Genomic DNA, 18,735 nt, shown 5'->3' on the forward strand with positions numbered 1-18,735 from the left:
GTTGAACAGAGTGATGCATCTTTAGCTCATAAACAATCTTTGTCAGAAGCTTCATCGTGAAATAAAAGTCATCAATTAGCCACGATTAGCATCAATTAGCATTTAACTGGCTAAGATTAGCTTCTTCTACAGAGTGGGGCAGAGTGGAGAATTGGCGCCACCTGCTGTTTGCTCTCTGTCTGAAACCCCCAACAACATCCAGTTTTCCTTTTGGACGGTAACCGTAGCAACCAGGGACAGGAAGTTCATGTCCAGACACAACAACAACGTCTGCTACGAGAGTTTAAGACAGAAACGTGACTCATGGTCATAAATAAATTCTTGTCTATTCTTGTTTGTGGTTGTAAATAAAGATATTTTAAGATGAGTTTTTATGTTGTTTCTGTTTATTTATGTTATTGTTCGTGTTCCAATAATAATAATAATAATAATAATAATAATAATAAAAAAAATCATGGAAAGATACAGAAATAGCAAGAAAATATTTTTGATGCACGAAAATATTGCAAATAAAAAACAGTTTTTCTTATTTGTTTTCTATTTAAACTCCGATATTATATAATTATTCAATTTAATTCAGTTTTATTTATATAGCGACAACAACAACACAAATCGTCTCAAGACGCTTCACAAAAACCAGCCTGAGGGAAAAACTCCCTTTAACAGGAAGAAACCTGGAGCAGAACCCAATTATATAATATTATAATTATAATATAACATTTTATAATTATTATAATATTAAAATTATAATATAACATTTTATAATTTTTATAATGTTGTTATAATAATTGTATGTGGAGATTTCTTTTAATTTTAATAATTTATTTGTTAGAGACTGAATTATTTTAATAATGGTATTAATTTAAAATGTTTCCCTCCAGCTGCAGGTCAGAACCCAGACCACGTTCTACAGGGGACCGGGGTGAAGCCCGAGGCCCGGCGGCCTGGAGACGACTCCACCATCGCCCCTGAAGACCTGCCCCGGTTCCTCAGCTGCTACTGCTCCGGACACTGTCCCGACGAGGCCACCAACAACACCTGCCAGTGAGTGGAGACCGGGGTCCGGTAGAGTCTAAGGGGTCTGGTAGAGTCCAGTAGAGTCCGGTAGAGTCCAGTAGAGTCTAAGGGGTCCGGTAGAGTCCAGTAGAGTCCAGTAGAGTCCAGGGGGTCCAGTAGAGTCCAGTAGAGTCCAGTAGAGTCTAGGGGGTCCAGTAGAGTCCAGTAGAGTCTAGGGGGTCCGGTAGAGTCCAGTAGAGTCTAAGGGGTCCAGTAGAGTCCAGTAGAGTCCAGTAGAGTCTAGGGGGTCCAGTAGAGTCCAGTAGAGTCCAGTAGAGTCTAGGGGGTCCAGTAGAGTCCAGTAGAGTCTAGGGGGTCCAGTAGAGTCCAGTAGAGTCCAGTAGAGTCTAGGGGGTCCTGTAGAGTCCAGTAGAGTCTAAGGGGTCCAGTAGAGTCCAGTAGAGTCTAAGGGGTCCAGTAGAGTCCAGTAGAGTCCAGTAGGGTCCAGTAGAGTCCGGTAGAGTCCAGTAGGGTCCAGTAGAGTCCAGTAGGGTCCAGTAGAGTCCAGTAGAGTCTAGGGGGTCCAGTAGAGTCCGGTAGAGTCCGGTAGAGTCCAGTAGAGTCCAGTAGAGTCTAAGGGGTCCAGTAGAGTCCAGTAGAGTCTAGGGGGTCCGGTAGAGTCCGGTAGAGTCCGGTAGAGTCCAGTAGAGTCCAGTAGAGTCTAAGGGGTCCAGTAGAGTCCAGTAGAGTCCGGTAGAGTCTAGGGGGTCCGGTAGAGTCCAGTAGAGTCCGGTAGAGTCCGGTAGAGTCCAGTAGAGTCCAGTAGAGACCAGTAGAGTCCAGTAGAGTCCAGTAGAGTCCAGTAGAGTCCAGTAGAGCTCAGGGTCTGTGTCTGTGTCCAGGACCAACGGTCAGTGCTTCGCCATCATAGAGGAGGATGAACAGGGAGAAGTTCAGCTCACGTCCGGCTGCATGAAGTACGAGGGCTCACAGTTCCAATGCAAGGTAGGATCACACCTCCTCCCTCCCTCCCTCCTTCCTCCCTCTCCTCCTTCCTCTCCTCCCTCCCTCCCTCCTCCCTCCCTCCTCCCTAGGATCTGACCTTTGACCTCTCCCTGGTTGTTTGTCCAGGATTCTCCTAAAGTTCAAACCAGGAGGACGATCGAATGCTGCGACACCAACTTCTGCAACAAAGACCTTCAGCCGACGCTCCCCCCCCCAGCCTCCAGCGGTAAGACCTCCTCCTGCTCCTCCTCCTCCTGCTCCTCCTCCTCCTGATCCTCCTGCTCCTCCTGCTCCTCCTGATTCTCCTGCTCCTCCTGCTCCTCCTCCTGATTCTCCTGCTCCTCCTGCTCCTCTTCCTCCTGCTCCTGCTCCTCCTCCTCTTCCTCCTGCTCCTCTTCCTCCTGCTCCTCCTCCTGATCCTCCTCCTCCTCCTGCTCCTCCTGCTCCTCTTCCTCCTCCTCCTCCTCCTCCTCCTCCTGCTCCTCCTCCTGCTCCTCCCTCTCCTCCTCTAACCGTGGTGTGATGGTTGTTGTGTTGCAGAGGGGACGACCCACTGGTTTGCCTTCCTCGTGTCCATGACCGTTTGCTGCTGCACTCTGATCTGTGTGACCGTGGTTTGTTACTACAGGTACGACTCCTCCTTCATTCTGTTCTTCTTCTTCTTCTGTTTCCAGGTCTGATTCAGTCTGAGAGAGTTAATGTTGATTATTATTGTGTCTGGTGCAGATATAAGTGGCAGAGTGAGCGGCAGCGTTATCGTAAAGACCTGGAGCAGGAGGTCTTCATCCCGGCCGGGGAGACGCTGGGAGAACTGATCCATCAGTCCCAGAGCTCTGGCAGCGGCTCAGGACTCCCCCTGCTGGTAGGGAGGACACACCGCGCCTTACAACCTCCCTCCTTCCTGTTTCCTTCCTCCTGTCTCTGGTAGCGTGTCAGGGCTCCCCCTGCTGGCGAGGAGGACGCCCTGCGCCTTAAAACACCTTATAAACCGTCCCTTCTCCTCCGTCCTCACCCTCAGGTTCAGCGAACCATCGCCAAGCAGATCCAGATGGTGCGTCAGATCGGGAAAGGCCGGTACGGGGAGGTCTGGCTGGGCCGCTGGAGGGGGGAGAAGGTGGCCGTCAAGGTCTTCTTCACCCGGGAGGAGGCCAGCTGGTTCAGGGAGACGGAGATCTACCAGACTGTCCTGATGAGACACGAGAACATCCTGGGTACGAAGCAGCTTCACCTCCTTCCTCTGGTTTCGTCCAGAGACCAGGTCCTTCCTCCTTCCTCTGGTTCCTAATGACTCAGAGATGTTGATTCACTGTGGACGACTTCACGAGTCCTCAGCCGAGCGCCGTCTCGTCTCCGTCTCGTCTCATCAGCCCGACAGGCGCTCGTCCTCATTAGTTTAAATCATCGACCGGATTAAAAATCAATGCGGCTCTGGAGTCCAGAGACCGGAGCCTCCATCTCTGTCTCCGTTAATTAGGCTGAAGGTCGACTTCAATCATTTCGTGAGGACTCTTCATTTTCATAGAGACAAACAGCTGAATGAATCCATGTTTATTCTCCAGATTAAACCGTGAAACACGACGCTGCTCTGTCAGCATGTTAGGATGTAACGAAGGAAAGAGAAGGATGTAACGAAGGAAAGAGAAGGATGTAACGAAGGAAGGGAGGAAGGGAAGGAAAAGAGAAAGATAGATGAAGGGAGGAACAGAAAAAGGAAAGAAAGAAAAATGGAGGAAGGACCTTATCCTTAACTAATTAGATTAGATTTGATTCCTTTATTGTAACTAATCCCTGTCTGTGACCCCTCCCCCCTGTGACCCCTCCCCCCTGTGACTCCTCCCCCCTGTGGCTCCACCCCCTTCAGGCTTCATTGCGGCCGACATTAAAGGAACCGGCGCCTTCACGCAGCTCTTCCTCATCACCGACTTCCATGAGAGCGGCTCGCTGTACGACTTCCTGAAGGTGACGACGCTGGACGCGGCGGCGCTGCTCCGCCTCGCCTACTCCACCGCCTGCGGCCTCTGCCACCTCCACACCGAGATCTACGGCACGCAGGGCAAACCCGCCATCGCACACCGCGACCTCAAGACCAAGAACATCCTGATCAAGAAGAACGGCACCTGCTGCATCGCAGACCTCGGCCTCGCCGTCAAGTTCAACAGGTGGGCGGAGCCTCAGGAGCCTGGAGGGAAGACATTCAACGCATTAGCATTAGCATCTTCATTTAGCTTCACAGTTAGCCTTGCCTTTAGCATCTCTGGTAGCATTACCTTTGTTTTCTCCATTAGCCTTGCCTTTAGCATCTCCGTTAGCCTCGTCCATCAGATAATTCATTATGCGGTGACGTCTGGTTTGTGTTGCCGTAGCGATACCAACGAGGTGGACATCCCCCTGAGCACGCGGGTGGGGACGAGGCGCTACATGGCCCCCGAGGTCCTGGACGAGAGCCTCAACAAGAACCACTTCCAGGCCTACATCATGGCCGACATGTACAGCTACGGCCTCGTCATCTGGGAGATGGCCCGACGCTGCGTCACCGGAGGCACAGACTTATTATTTACTTATATGTTATTTATTGAACACGATATGTTGTTATTCTTGGTATCAGTGAGTGAGCAGGACTTTGTCTCCTGTTGGTCCAGGTATGGTGGAGGACTACCAGCTGCCCTACTACGACATGGTTCCCTCTGATCCCTCCTACGAGGACATGCTGGAGGTGGTTTGTGTTAAAGGACTGAGGCCCACGGTGTCCAACCGCTGGAACAGCGACGAGGTGAGACGTGATTCATTAGTGATGAACGAGTTCCTGGAACCACCACAGAGCTCACATGTTCTTCAAAGGTTCTAGTGAAACAGAACCAGGTCCACTCTCCATCTGGACATTAGGATCAAACCAAAGAACCCAAAGTTCCTCCACGTTGGGTTTTTACCTCTTAAAGTGAATCTGGCTCCAAAATGCTACTGATTCAATGCTAAGCTAACAGCCACCAAGGCTACATAGCAGTGCTAAGCTAACAGCCACCAAGGCTACGTGCTACATAGCAATGCTAAGCTAACAGCCACCAAGCCTACATGCTACATAGCAATGCTAAGCTAACAGCCACCAAGGCTACGTGCTACATAGCAATGCTAAGCTAACAGCCACCAAGCCTAAATGCTACATAGCAATGCTAAGCTACCAGCCACCAAAGCTACATGCTACATAGCAATGCTAAGCTACCAGCCACCAAAGCTACATGCTACATAGCAATGCTAATCTAACAGTCACCAAGGTTACATGTTACATAGCAATGCTAAGCTACCAGCCACCAAGCCTACATGCTACATAGCAATGCTAAGCTACCAGCTACCAAGGCTATGTGCTACATAGCAATGCAAAGCTAACAGCCACCAAGGCTACATGCTACATAGCAATGCTAAGCTAACAGCCACCAAAGCTACATGCTACATAGCAATGCTATGCTACCAGCCACCAAGGCTACATGCTACATAGTTGATGTAGAATCATGTGAATAGGCTCTAGAGAACCACAGGATAATAAAAGCTAGATCAGGTACATCTGTTGTCGGTAGCATTAGCTCCAGCTAACGCTCCTTCTTTCCGATGTTTTCTTCGTCTAGTGCCTTCGGTCGATGCTGAAGCTGATGTCCGAGTGTTGGGCTCATAACCCCGCCTCCCGTCTCACCATCCTCAGAGTCAAGAAGACACTCGCCAAGATGGTGGAGTCCCAGGACATCAAGATCTGACGGCCTTCGTCCTCGCCTCCTCCTCCTCCTCCTCCTCCTCCTCCTCCTGCTCCTGCTCCTCCTCCTGTGCTGTCGGGTTTGACGCTTTCTGTGAAAGCCAAACAGACGATAAAGATAAATTTGCGGGGAGGCGAGGGGGCGGAGCTCTCGTTGTGAATTCATTTTTGTTCAAACGATTCTGCCTGATTCAAGATGCCAAGTTTTTTTTTTTTTTTTTGTCTTTTTTCTTCAGGACTGAGTTCTCCTGCCATATTGAAATATATCTACACTCTTAGAGTTAATTATTATTGTTATTATATATATATATACATATATATATATATATATATAAAAGGTACTATAATTATATGTGAATTTTAACGTGTAAATAAATGTTAGCGTTAGATGCCGCGCCGAATCGTGAAAAGTTTAAAAAATCCGAACACTACGCTGCAGTGGTGTCGACGGAGTCCGGAGGAAGACGTCTGCCGTCCTGTCCGTCTGTCTGTCCACTTCCTGGTTCCTGTCTGATTGGACACTGTGCAGCGTTCGTCAAAAACTGTCATTGGTGGAGTTAGACATCAGTGGGCGGAGCTAAAAAATAAATGTAGCTTGAGAAATATCCACACAACTACGAATTAGCTAGCTAGCTAACTTATATTACTATTGATTTGGTAGTTGTCAGGTAGGCAAACTGCTAACAGCTGTTTTTTTACACTCCTCCCACTGAGGTTTAACTCAACCAATCAGATTATTTCGTCTGTCTGTCCATTTCCTGGTTCCTGTCTGCCTCGCTGTCTGGAGACTGTACAACAAACTGTCATTGGTGGAGTCAGAGATCAGTGGGCGGAGCTAAGCTAATTTATATCACCACTTCTTCAGTAATTGTCAGCTAGGCTATCTGCTAGCTACAAAATATGAAAAAAATCAGCAAACAATTTGAATTAATTGTTGTCTAAAATTAATGCCACTGTCTAAATTAATATTTACGAACTTTACTTCGCTGATGTGCTATTTACAGATTAGTTTGTTGTTTCGCTGAAGTAACAACGTTTCGCTACTTCAATGTTCATCTGATGGAAACATTTATTGTTAAAACAAGAATTAATTAATTCATTTAAATAATTTGTCCTGACATTCAACTTACCAGCAGTTGGCTAGGCTAACTGTAGCTAAGTGTTTCTAAAGTGTAGCTAAACTGTGGCTCCTTGGCTCCTCCCACTGGGATCAAACACACCAATCAGATTCATTCTCATATCTTTTAAAAATCCAATTCAGTTTAAATCTTTAGTTATTACGAAAATAAGAATTTGTTTACTGTAAGTTGGAAGCAATCGATACATGTGTGGGCGGAGCTACATTTAAGGGTGTGTCGGATGTGCAGCCCCGCCCCTTCATATGTTGACATCCATTTTGCGGTGATAATATGAAAACTGATTAAGCAAAGACAAAAAATAGATCTGAGACGTTTACATGCTGTCGAACTTTAACATAATCATTATTATTTTTATTTTTCTAAGACGACTTCTGGCTCCACCTTCTGGTCGTGAGAGGAATTACACAATTAGCAGGATTAACAGTTTAAATAGCAATGCTAGCTGTTAGCTAGCGTTAGTTATTTTCACTAAACTGCGAAAAATGATTAAAATTAATTTTAATCTAAATAAGAATAAACCCAGAGAGCTCTACTGCCTGTAAACGTCTCAGACGTTTTTTCATCGCTAGGAGGCACTTGAGGCAATTTAGTGCCTCCTTAGCTGAGAATAGACTTAGCTTAGCATAGCATCAACTGGTATTACACTAAACTGAAGTTCTTCAGACGTTACAGGAAATTATTTTTGGTGCGTTCACTTCCTCATTGAGAATATTTGGGAAACTGTACCTGGTTGTAATTAGCCTAGCTTAGCACAAAGACTGTAAGCACAAACTGTAAACATAGCTTTGAACACAGGCTGTGGCTGTTAGCTTAATGGAAACATAAAAACTCTTGTAATAACTCCACTGTCAAACTTAGACACGAGAAAAATGTGTTTAGCTGCTAGCCTGTAAGCTTAGCTTCAGCTAGTCTATGACTAAGCTAACGGGTAACCCCTTTGCTTCCGGTCTTTATGCTAAGCTGGGCTAAGTATGTTGGTTAAACTAAAATATTTGGGAAACTGTACCTGGTTGTAATTAGCCTAGCTTAGTTTCTAAACTGTTGGCTTAGCTTTTGCGAGGCTAATGGCTTCCCTCTGCTTACAGTCTTTAAGCTAAGCTAGGCTAGGCATGTTGGTTAAATTAAAGTATTTGGTAAACTGTATATGGTTGTAATTAGCCTAGCTTAGCTGCTAGCCTGTTAGCTTAGCTTCAGCTAGGCTAACGGCTAACCCCTCTGCTTCCAGTCTTTATGCTAAGCTAGGCTAAGCATGGCGGTGAGCGGTGCCAACGTTCACCTGGTTGCCTTTAGCAGTAGCTTAGCATTTTATCTCTGAAATGTTTTCTCTCGTTGTTGTTGTTTTGTACAGCGTCTGGTGCCTTTTTGAGTTTTACCAGGAGGAACTCTGTAACAGTCTGTCCAAGTAAATGACTTTATTTTAGTGCGACCTCCTCTTCCTTTCACCAGCCATAACATTATGACTACCCAGCCTGTAGCTGGTCCTTTAAGTCCTGGTTCAAGTTGAGATGCTGTTGTCATGGTAACGTCAACATGACCCTGGTTCCTCTTTTTATTTGCCTCTTCCCTTAATTTTCTTTCTTTCTCGTCCTCCCTTCTCTTCTGCTTCATTTTTTTGTGTTCTAGCATCTTGACTAGTCACATTTAATCATAATGTTGTGGCTGCATTTCATTTAATCTTCACCTGTGACCACAGCTCCACCTGCTGGACGAACTCAGACATTACATCCTCAGGACGGTAGTTAATGGATCAGGTATATTAACCTTTATGAATCTAATGTTAAAACGTGACATAATTTAATCAAATCTTTAAATAACCAGGAAGTGAAAGGTTTGACCGTTAACTATGATCTCATGTTAATTACCGTTTATAATCTGATCCTCGATGTGTAGGCGACCATTTTGGCTCCTTCTGCCACAAATCTGAACTAAATCAGCAACTTAACATTTCCTAATTCAAACTACGCGGATCACAGTAAATTAGAATCATAAATTACATTTAAATATCCAAAAAACTCAACTAATAGGGAACAAATGTAGATGTTGATTCAAAGTATTTAGTTTTAGATATCACCAACTTTTATTATCGGGGACAAAGTTCTATGGAGGTTTTTATATCTTTAGAGTTGCACAGATTTATTTTTCCTGTTTAAGTTTAAAGGTTTTTTTTTTATCTCTTCTGCAACACAAATGTGAGGTCCAGTATTTTCTGGTTCCAGCTCCTTTGTCAGAAATCACCACAGACTCTGGTGTCAAACACGTTCGTCTTTATTTACGCCTTCATTCTGTCTACTTGTCCTCGGGCTTGTTGAAGCAGTAGGTCAGGCAGCACTTTCCGCAGTAGTGGCGGTCGAAGTGGCTCGCCATGAAGACGCCGGCGCCGCACTCGTCAGCGGGACACTCGCGCCTCAGCCGGTGGATTTTTCCGTTCTCGTCCACCTGGAAGATGAAGACGGAGTTCGCTCAGGAAACCGAGTAACGTGGGCACAAACGAACGGAGGCGTCAGAGGAGTCGTACCTTGTAGTATTTGAGCACGGCGAGTTTGACCTTCTTCCTCTTGTGCTTGTTCTTCTTGGGGGTGGTGTAGGACTTCTTCTTCCTTTTCTTGGCGCCACCGCGAAGCCTCAGCACCAAGTGAAGAGTCGACTCCTGGACAAGACCAGAAAAACAACTCATTAGAGAAATCTAGTTGGACAGGGAATGTTTTCAGGATCCACAGAGTTCTGACCCTTTCACATGTCGATGATCATACATTTTAATGAACCTTTACAATAATAATCCACATATCGAGCTATAATCTGTTTCCTGGAGAAGATTTGACGAGAGGAGGAGCAGCCGAACAAATGTCAGACTTCAGAGATAACACATGAAGTTGTTTTTTTGGAACATCCTGATGTGTTTGTGTGTGAATGAAGACTTTTTACCTTCTGGATGTTGTAGTCGGACAGCGTGCGTCCGTCCTCCAGCTGCTTCCCAGCGAAGATCAACCTCTGCTGATCAGGAGGGATTCCTGCCACACAGATAAATACGATTAGGATTCAACTCCAACTCCTGGTCCCAAACCTGCACCACAATCACGTCTACTCACCCTCTTTGTCCTGGATCTTAGCCTTGACATTTTCAATGGTATCTGAAGGTTCAACCTGGAGAAAAAAAAAGAAAAAGGAGAAACTAGGTCAGAAACACAACATCTTCAGAGCTCACACGGAGGCTACGACACTTTCAACTCAAACTGAACATACACACGTCTTTATATTTATGATTAAAGCTCATGAGGATCTTCAGAAGCGAAGCAACTTCAAATTAACCTGATTTACTTCCTGACACACGTGTTTACGCTGCTCTGACGAGTTAGCTTAGCCACTTAGCTTCACCGTCCCGGTGCAATAAAACGACATTCCAAGTTTTAAGTGACACACACATAAAAACCGATACAGTTTATAGAATCCCCCTAAATGTATTAAGTGTCTTTTTAAAGCTAACATTAATTTAAATGTGACGTAAGTAAAGCTCGGGTGTGCGCCCCTCCATCACAGTCCGGCTCACCCACCTCGAGGGTTATAGTCTTCCCCGTGAGGGTTTTGACGAAAATCTGCATCTTGGCGTTTTCTCCACCTACACGAGAAGACACACAGAAGAGTTTAGAGACGCGCCGGAGCTGAACGAGCTCCTGAAAACGGTGATTTTTAACAATAATCGGATAAAATTGGGAGCACGATCTTACCACTAGTGCACGTCTAATGGCGGATCATGAGAAGAGGTCTTTCCGAGGGAGCCACGGGGTTTTCAGCACGCGTTTGCACGGACTTAGGTAACCGTCACGGTGCCTGATCGTAAATACACAAAAAGTAAAGTTTGCGTGTTTTTAATACATAATCTCTTCCGTATCTGTATTAACTTCATATTGATTCATTTTTTTTACGAAAAATACATGAATAATTTAAAGAGCAGGGCAACTAAATTTTAATTACCCAAGTAGCCTTTCGCCGTAACCAGGGCAACCGATGTGTTTGCAACTGCACTTTGGCTATTTTCATACTCACTGTCTGTCGAGTAACAGGATAAAAAATATAGTTAAAAAAAAAAAACTCAATTACAATCCAAGGTTCTGATAATCTCCCAATAAAAAAACACTTTGTATTTAGAATATTGAAAAAAAAAAACTATTGTGTTGTCTTTAATAAAAATCGACGAAAAATCACTGGCATATAAAGGGTTCGAAGTCAGATCAAATAAAACACAGTTTGTTACCTATATTTAGGACTGAAGTGGATAAACAGGTTTATGCAAAGAAAAGGTAGAAAAACATATTAACACTATTTTAGGTCTTTTTGGAGAGGACGCTGTTGCCCCTGGATGGTAACAACAGGATAAGTTTTAAAAATCAGGCACTACAGAAGAAGAAGAAGAAGAAGAAGAAGAAGAAGAAGAACAAACACCTTTGCCAAATACGATAACATACGATAACAAAGGGCACAGATGTTGTCATACATGTGTGTGTAACCGCAGACATTAATACGTACAGTGTATTAATGTGTATGTGTGTAACTACGTTCTGTCCAGGCAGGAGGGCAACTAAACTGTAATTACCCAGGTAACATTTCGCGGTAACCATAGCAACGCCGGTGTTTGTAAATGGCGGAAGATTAAAAACGAAAAACAGAAAAAGAAAGAAACAACTAAAAGTTATCTTAAAAATATCTGCTTAAAGAAGAATGTCCGAGCATCGGGAACCTCTGAGTTCATCACCGCGTTTAACACCAGAGGTTGTGATGAGTGAGAGCGACGGAAGGTTTTTTCAGTCTCTTTATGAATTTATTAAACATGAGAAAAAGTATCTGCGGTGTCCGGAGGAAGGACCCGACGAGACCCGGTACATCATCTACCGTTCCGCCTTCAACCAGGTCAGAGCCGGAGAGAAGGAACAAACATGTAAACAGAAATATAACGGAAATATAACGGAAATATATCAGAAATATAACGGAAATATAACAGAAACATAACAGAAATATAACAGAAATATAACGGAAATATAACGGAAATATATCAGAAATATAACAGAAACATAACAGAAATATAACAGAAATATAACGGAAATATAACAGGAAATACAGAAGACTGTTCAGAAAGTTTTAAAAGAACTCATCAACGAATATAACTAAAACAAAACTACAGGAGAAAATAAAGAATATATTATTTAAGGAATATTATTCAAAATTATATGAAAATAAGAAATTAACAAACATATTAGTGATGCTATGTATAGAAATATTTCAGAAATTATTAAAGAAATAATTATTTTTAAAATTCTATACTACGAGAAACTTTTATATTTTAAACTTTACTTGTGATTATTATGAACATAACAGAAACATAACAGAAATATATCAGAAACATAACAGAAATATAACAGAAATATAACAGAAACATAACGAGGAACAGCTGCTTCATAAAAGGTTTTATAAAGAGGAGCCTCCATCAACACTTTATAAACCACAAACAACTACGAGACAGAGAAATAAAAAAATATATATATTTATTTTAATGTGTACGATTACGATGATAAAAATAAATTAAATTCCACATATCTAGTTTGATTGCTGATTTGTTATGAATGTGTTTCACAAAATTATTTGAAAGTAAGATAATTGCATTTTTAACTAATTGGTCTCATGTCACGTGACTGAGACACACACGGCTCCTTTTATATTATTTAAACCTTTTTACTTGTGATGTGATGTGATGTGTCTTTCCAGTTCACTAACTGAGCTCAAGCAACTTTGATCTAAAAATATTAACACGGATGGATGATTAATTACTTCCAGGTGATTGGTCGAGCCACAGCCTATAAGAGGCTGCTGCTGGCCATAAAGTCAGAATACGACGACTGCGTCAGGGCCCTGACGAGGAGGGAGGAGGAGGAGGAGGAGGAGGAGGTGGAGGATGAAGATGAGGAGGAGGAGAGGCCTCAGCGAAGATCCATGACGACCTGTGAGAGACGAGCTGATCAGCTGAGACAGAGGTGAGACTCAACTAAACATCATTTAAAAGCTTTTCCTAAAGTGTGAGATAATTACAGCTTCATTAAATATTAATGATGTTCAGCAAAGATTGATCTGAAACTAGAAAAGAGGTTTGATGATGATGAAGATGAAGATGATGATGATGAAGATGGTGTCTCGTCTCCTGTCTCGGTCTCGTCTCAGACTGTCCGTGGTCCAGAAGGAGACTGCAGATGTCCAGCAGGAGGTGCAGAGACGGAGGTTGTCCAGGGAGCAGAGAGCTCAGCGAGTTTGGATTCCTGGTACAGTTTCACCTGCTAACGCTGAAATCAGAGAGATTTAACCCAGGACATTAACCTCCTGTCCCGTCCCGTCCTGTCTTGTCCCGTCCTGTCCTGTCCCGTCCTGTCCCATCCTGTCCGTCCCGTCCCGTCCCTCCTGTTTTTGTCTGTCTTCCCGGTCTGTCGTGCCCGTCCCCGGGCTCGGGGCAGTCTGAGGACCCCGGGGCTCTGGGGGGACGTCTGAAGGAGCTGGAGGCCCAGAGATCAGCTCTGGTCCAAACTCTGGACGTCAGAGCAAAACTAGAAGCTGAGCTGAAGAAGGTCCAAGACCTCAGAGGACGTCTGAGCTCCAAGAACCAGCGGCTGAGAGTCCTGTAAGACCAGGACCAGGACCTGGACCTGGACCAGGACCTGGACCTGGACCAGGACCTGGACCTGGACCAGGACCTGGACTTCAGTGTTTATCTGAGAGACTATAAAGATATAGAAGCTGAAAACACAGGATCCATGATTTCTGTCTTTGTGTTTGTAGATTTAAACGTCTGAGGTCAGTGAGTGAAGGTCTGAGTCACTGGGAGGAGGAGCAGGAGGAGGAGCAGGAGGAGCAGGAGGAGCAGGAGGAGGAGCAGGAGGAGGAGCAGGAGGAGGAGGTGGAGCAGGAGGAGCAGGAGGAGGAGGAGGAGGTTCCTCTGCAGAACAACGTGAAGATGAACAGTGAGAAAAGTTTAAAGTCTGAAACATATTTACAGTGAAGATTAAAGGTCAGAAAGTGGAGAGAGAAGCTTCTCCAGGACAAAACCAGGTACAGCTTCAGTTCCTGGTTCAGTTCCTGGTTCAGTTCCTGGTTCAGTTCCTGGTTTAGTTTCTATAATCAGGGATTTGTCTCGTGTTTGTGTCTCGTGTTTGTGTGAGTGAGTCTCAGATGGAGACGGACCATGTTAGGATGTTTGTTGTGTTTGTATTGGACTTGTCCTCGCGGTCTCCGTCCTCCAGACTCTTCTGGGTCTGAGTGTTTGAATTCTTCCACGTCTCCTTCCAGAGACGCACGACGTGGATCTGTTTGAGGACGACGAGCCTCGTGGAGTGGACCAGTCCGTCCTCCTGACCGCCTACCTGGACAGGTGTTGAGACACGGCCGGTGTGTTGAGTGGAGTGTCTCGGTCTTGACCGTCTTGGTCTTGCTCGGTTCTGAGCTGCTGACTGGGTCGGTTCGAGATCGCAGCTGGTCTAGCTCGAGTCTGGGGCGTCCTGAGGAGGGGGATTCATGGACTGTTCAGGTGTGTTAGTGTGTGTGTGTGTGTGTGTGTGTGTGTGTGTGTGTGTTAGTGTGTGTGTTAGTGTGTTAGTGTGTGTGTGTGTGTGTGTGTGTTAGTGTGTGTGTTAGTGTGTTAGTGTGTGTGTGTGTGTTAGTGTGTTAGTGTGTTAGTGTGTGTGTTAGTGTCTCAGTGTGTGTGTGTGTGTGTTAGTGTGTGTGTGTGTTAGTGTGTTAGTGTCTCAGTGTGTGTGTTAGTGTGTCTGTGTGTGTGTAGGAGGACATGACTGAGGCCTGTCTCCTCCCAGACGTGTCCCCCCCCGGGTCGGCGCCGCCCCCCCTCCTGTTCTTCCAGGCCGTTCTGATGTCCTCCTTGTCCGGCGTCCAGCTGCCAGCGTCTCTGTCCCTGCAGGGCGTCCTCTGTGCCCTCCACCACGGCGTCCTGCAGCTCGTGGTCCACGCCGTCTCCCAGAACAAGTACCGCCCCCCCGCCAGCGTGGCCCCTCCCCTCGCCGTGGCTCCGGCCCTGACGCTCTCTGTCCCCTCAGACTCACCCTCTCTGAGGCCCTGGGCGACGTCCTGACTGAGCACGCTCAGAACCACCCCAGCGTGTCCGACCTGTGTCTGGCTCTGGCCACCGAGGTCTACCGGGCCTGCCGCCTGCACAGGAAGGCCGCACTGAGCATGTGCAGGAGAGGCCTGGTCCACAGCGCCGCCCACCTCATCAGCCTCAGCAAGGACGCCACTGCTGGTGAGGGAGGAGGGGAGGACCGAGGGGGGAGGAGAGGAGAGGAGAGGAGGAGGGGAGGACCGAGGGGGGAGGAGAGGAGAGAAGGGGAGGAGAGGAGGAGGGGAGGAGAGGAGAGGAGAGGAGAGGAGAGGAGGAGGGGAGGACTGAGGGGAGAGGAGAGGGAGGAGGAGGAGGAGAGGAGAGGAGAGGGAGGAGGAGGGAGAGGGGAGAGGAGAGGAGGAGGAGGAGGGAGGAGAGGAGGAGGAGGAGAGAGGGGGAGAGGAGGAGGGGAGGAGAGGAGGAGGGGGAGAGGAGGGAGGGGAGGAGAGGAGGAGGGGGAGGAGAGGAGAGGAGAGGAGAGGAGAGGAGGAGGGGAGGAGGAGGGGGGAGGAGAGGAGGAGGGAAGGGGAGGAGAGGGGGGAGAGAGGGGAGGAGAGGAGAGGAGGAGAGGGAGGGAGAGGGGAGGAGGAGAGGAGAGAGGGGAGGAGAGGAGAGGAGAGGAGAGGAGAGGAGGAGGGGAGGAGAGGAGGAGGGGAGGACTGAGGGGAGAGGAGAGGAGAGGAGAGGAGGAGGGGAGGACTGAGGGGAGAGGAGAGAAGAGGAGAGAAGGAGGTGGAGGAGAGGAGAGGAGAGGAGAGGAGAGGAGAGGAGACAAGAGGAGAGGAGAGGAGAGGAGGGGAGAGGAGAGAAGGAAGGGAGGACTGAGGGGAGAGGAGAGGAGAGGAGAGGAGACGAGAGGAGAGAAGGATGGGAGGAAGGGAGGAATGAAGGACTGAGGGGAGACGAGAGGAGAGGAGAGGAGAGGAGAGAAGGATGGGAGGATGGGAGGACTGAGGGGAGAGGAGGGAGGGAAGGAAGGGAGGAATGAAGGACTGAGGGGAGACGAGAGGAGAGGAGGAAGGGAGGAAGGAATGAAGGACCCTTCTCTCTCTCTCTCTCTTGCAGACGACTGCATGTGGGTCCTGTGTCGCTCGCCCAGCCTCCCTCTCCTGCGGCTGCTGACCGGGCGTCAGTCTGGCCGGGCGGCCATCTTGCCGGTGGGCGTGGCCTGTGTGTCTCTGCTGTCTGAGCAGCAGCATCCAGAGTTAGCGCTGCAGCTGCTGGACCAGTACGTCAGCACCGGACCAGGTGGAGTAAAGGAAAATAAAAAGGAAGGAATCAACCTCTGACCTCTGACCTCTGACCTCTGACCTCTGTGTGTCTCAGGGCACCTGGAGCAGGTGATGGTGGAGGACGGCGTCTCGTCGGTGGACACGTGGACGGACGTGGCGTCTCTGTGTTCCAGGCTGGACCGGGCCGACCTGAGCCGGGCCGTCCTCTCGGTCCTGCTGCAGCAGAGCGGGACCCGGATCCTGTCCCCGGACCCGGAGGGGGCGCGGCTCATGGAGCACGTCTTCCTCTGAACCCTGACCCGGGGGGGGGGGGGGGGGGGGCGCACTGTGGTCGTTCACCAACAGGGTGAAATTAAATGAAGACATCAGGAGCCTGTTGGTCTAGCGGCCATTTTATTTACTCCCCCTCATCGCTGCATAGGGACCACGTGGGGGTCACACCGCTCTGGGGGGGGGGGTATGTGACCATCCGACGGTCACTCAGTGGATGGCTGATATCCCATCATGCATTGCATCTCTAGCGCCGCTGTGAAAGAGGGAAAGAGGAAATGAAGTAAAGAAGGAAGAAAACAAGGAAGTAAAAGGAATGGAGGAAATAAGGAAGGAAGGAGTTAAAGAAAGAAGGAAGTAAACAAGGAAGTAAACAAGGAAGTAAAAAGGAATGGAGGAAATAAGGAAGGAAGGAGTTAAAGAAAGAAGGGAGTAAACGAAGTAAACGAAGAAGTAAACAAGGAAGTAAAAAGGAATGAAGGAAATAAGGAAGGAAGGAGTTAAAGAAAAAAGGAAGTAAACGAGGAAGTAAACGAAGAAGTAAACGAGGAAGTAAACAAGGAAGTAAAAAGGAATGGAGGAAATAAGGAAGGAAGGAGTTAAAGAAAGAAGGGAGTAAACGAGGAAGTAAACGAGGAAGTAAACGAAGAAGTAAACAAGGAAGTAAAAAGGAATGGAGGAAATAAGGAGGGAAGGAGTTAAAGAAAGAAGGAAGTAAACGAGGAAGTTAACGAGGAAGTAAACGAAGAAGTGAATGAGGAAGTAAATGATGAAGTAAACGAAGAAGTAAACAAGGAAGTAAAAAGGAATGGAGGAAATAAGGAGGGAGGGAGTTAAAGAAAGAAGGAAGTAAACGAGGAAGTTAACGAGGAAGTAAACGAAGAAGTGAATGAGGAAGTGAAGGAGGAAGTAAACAAGGAAGTGAACGAGGAAGTGAATGAGGAAGTTAACGAGGAAGTGAATGAGGAAGTGAAGGAGGAAGTTAACGAGGAAGTGAAGGAGGAAGTAAGAGTCGGTCCAGGCTCCAGGTCCTCACTAGAGCTGCTAACCCGCTGACACACACACTCAGACAGAGGAGTCTTTGTGAGCCTCGTCTCAGTCGATGAATCTTTAAACTCTGTGAACAAACTCACTCCCACCACTTCATAAACAGCCCGGAGACACAGACAGGCCTCTGTTTGTCTACCCAGCATGCTCTCTGTTCACCCAGAATCCTCTCTGCTCAGGTTCTGCTGCAGAAACCAACCTGAAAACGTCCAGGAGGAAAAGACCTTTAGCTTTAGCCCCATTAGCTTGAGTTCCTTTAGCTTTAGCCCCATTAGCCTCGTTAGCTTTGATCCTGGCATGATCTCATTTTATATTTAAAGGTTTGTCTCTGGCATAAGACACATATTCAGATCCAAGCAGAACCATTAGTACGTAGTTCATTAGTTAAACCTGATTGATCGTCCTTCGCCCGGATGATGTTTCCTGAGGAAGATCTGAAGCAGCAGCCGTGAATATTTATATTTTATGTTGTATTTACAGAGTCAGACCTGTGACTTTATATGTTCGTCTGAACCTTTAGATGATTCTGCAGCTGATCAGCTGGAGGAACCTGATCCCGTTAATCAGATCAGATCCCATCGGTCCATCAGTGATGAGCAGGAGCAGGATCCTGAATCTTCCTCCCTGTGCACATTCACAGCAGCAGCACCAGGAACATTAACACATCTTCAAGAAATAAATAAAACTATAACTGTCACTGTCTGTTGTGTTTCTATTCTATGTCTGTTTGTATGTTGTTGTGTATCTGACCAGTTTCATTCCTGTCATTTAACCCATTGTTTCCCCTTTTCACACATTTAACCTCTGTAATAGTTGTAAATGACTAAAGGTCCCAGTCTCCACTGAAGACACAAACAAACAAACAAACATGGGGACAAAATGTATGTTAATTATGTGTATTTGTCATGTGCAGTGTGTTTTTTTATACTATGTTTATGTACAGTTTCAGATCATCAGATTTTATTTATATAACCAGGAGATACTCAACACGTGAAATCAAAGGTTAAAAACCTTCCAAAAGTAAATGAATCAGAAACGATGAGGATAATAAAACACAACTAGAGACCAGACTGAGCCGAGCGCCGGTTTAAAAGCTTCAGGTTAAAATGATCAGAGCCGTGTGAACGTCGGGGACAGTTTGTTCCAGAGTCTGGAAGCAGCAAC

General features: G+C 46.5%; 3 protein-coding genes across 3 annotated transcripts in view; 2 read left to right on the forward strand and 1 right to left on the reverse strand.

Moving 5' to 3' along the window:
* LOC125018505 (bone morphogenetic protein receptor type-1A-like) overlaps window positions 1-8,299 on the forward strand; it is a 32,364-nt gene extending 24,065 nt beyond the window's left edge. Inside the window, exons 4-13 of the mRNA XM_047602472.1 lie at window positions 882-1,044; window positions 1,899-2,001; window positions 2,128-2,227; window positions 2,542-2,629; window positions 2,728-2,863; window positions 3,020-3,212; window positions 3,863-4,160; window positions 4,365-4,540; window positions 4,641-4,771; window positions 5,619-8,299. Coding sequence (XP_047458428.1) covers window positions 882-1,044; window positions 1,899-2,001; window positions 2,128-2,227; window positions 2,542-2,629; window positions 2,728-2,863; window positions 3,020-3,212; window positions 3,863-4,160; window positions 4,365-4,540; window positions 4,641-4,771; window positions 5,619-5,744 — 1,514 coding nt within the window. The 3' untranslated portion in view covers window positions 5,745-8,299. The remainder of the gene's footprint in view (window positions 1-881; window positions 1,045-1,898; window positions 2,002-2,127; window positions 2,228-2,541; window positions 2,630-2,727; window positions 2,864-3,019; window positions 3,213-3,862; window positions 4,161-4,364; window positions 4,541-4,640; window positions 4,772-5,618) is intronic.
* Window positions 8,300-9,128: 829 nt separating this feature from the next.
* Window positions 9,129-10,682, reverse strand: rps27a (ribosomal protein S27a). Its single transcript, XM_047602494.1, has 6 exons — window positions 10,602-10,682; window positions 10,428-10,492; window positions 9,966-10,020; window positions 9,802-9,887; window positions 9,395-9,526; window positions 9,129-9,315 (listed from the first exon to the last, which is right to left on the reverse strand). Exons 2-6 carry the CDS (start codon window positions 10,473-10,475, stop codon window positions 9,166-9,168), a joined length of 471 nt encoding a protein of 156 aa, XP_047458450.1. The 5' UTR covers window positions 10,476-10,492; window positions 10,602-10,682; the 3' UTR covers window positions 9,129-9,165.
* A 602-nt stretch (window positions 10,683-11,284) lies between these two features.
* On the forward strand, window positions 11,285-18,224 carry LOC125019006 (clathrin heavy chain linker domain-containing protein 1-like). The gene is made up of 12 exons (XM_047603504.1): window positions 11,285-11,781; window positions 12,703-12,803; window positions 13,084-13,168; window positions 13,371-13,534; window positions 13,693-13,768; window positions 14,202-14,281; window positions 14,383-14,437; window positions 14,690-14,889; window positions 14,961-15,163; window positions 16,088-16,270; window positions 16,349-16,541; window positions 18,092-18,224. The coding sequence occupies exons 1-12, from the start codon at window positions 11,593-11,595 to the stop codon at window positions 18,093-18,095; spliced, it is 1,533 nt and encodes a 510-aa protein (XP_047459460.1). The 5' UTR covers window positions 11,285-11,592; the 3' UTR covers window positions 18,096-18,224.
* Window positions 18,225-18,735: the final 511 nt, after the last annotated feature.

This window comes from Mugil cephalus, chromosome 13 (assembly GCF_022458985.1).
Source record: "Mugil cephalus isolate CIBA_MC_2020 chromosome 13, CIBA_Mcephalus_1.1, whole genome shotgun sequence".
Lineage (NCBI taxonomy): Eukaryota > Metazoa > Chordata > Actinopteri > Mugiliformes > Mugilidae > Mugil > Mugil cephalus.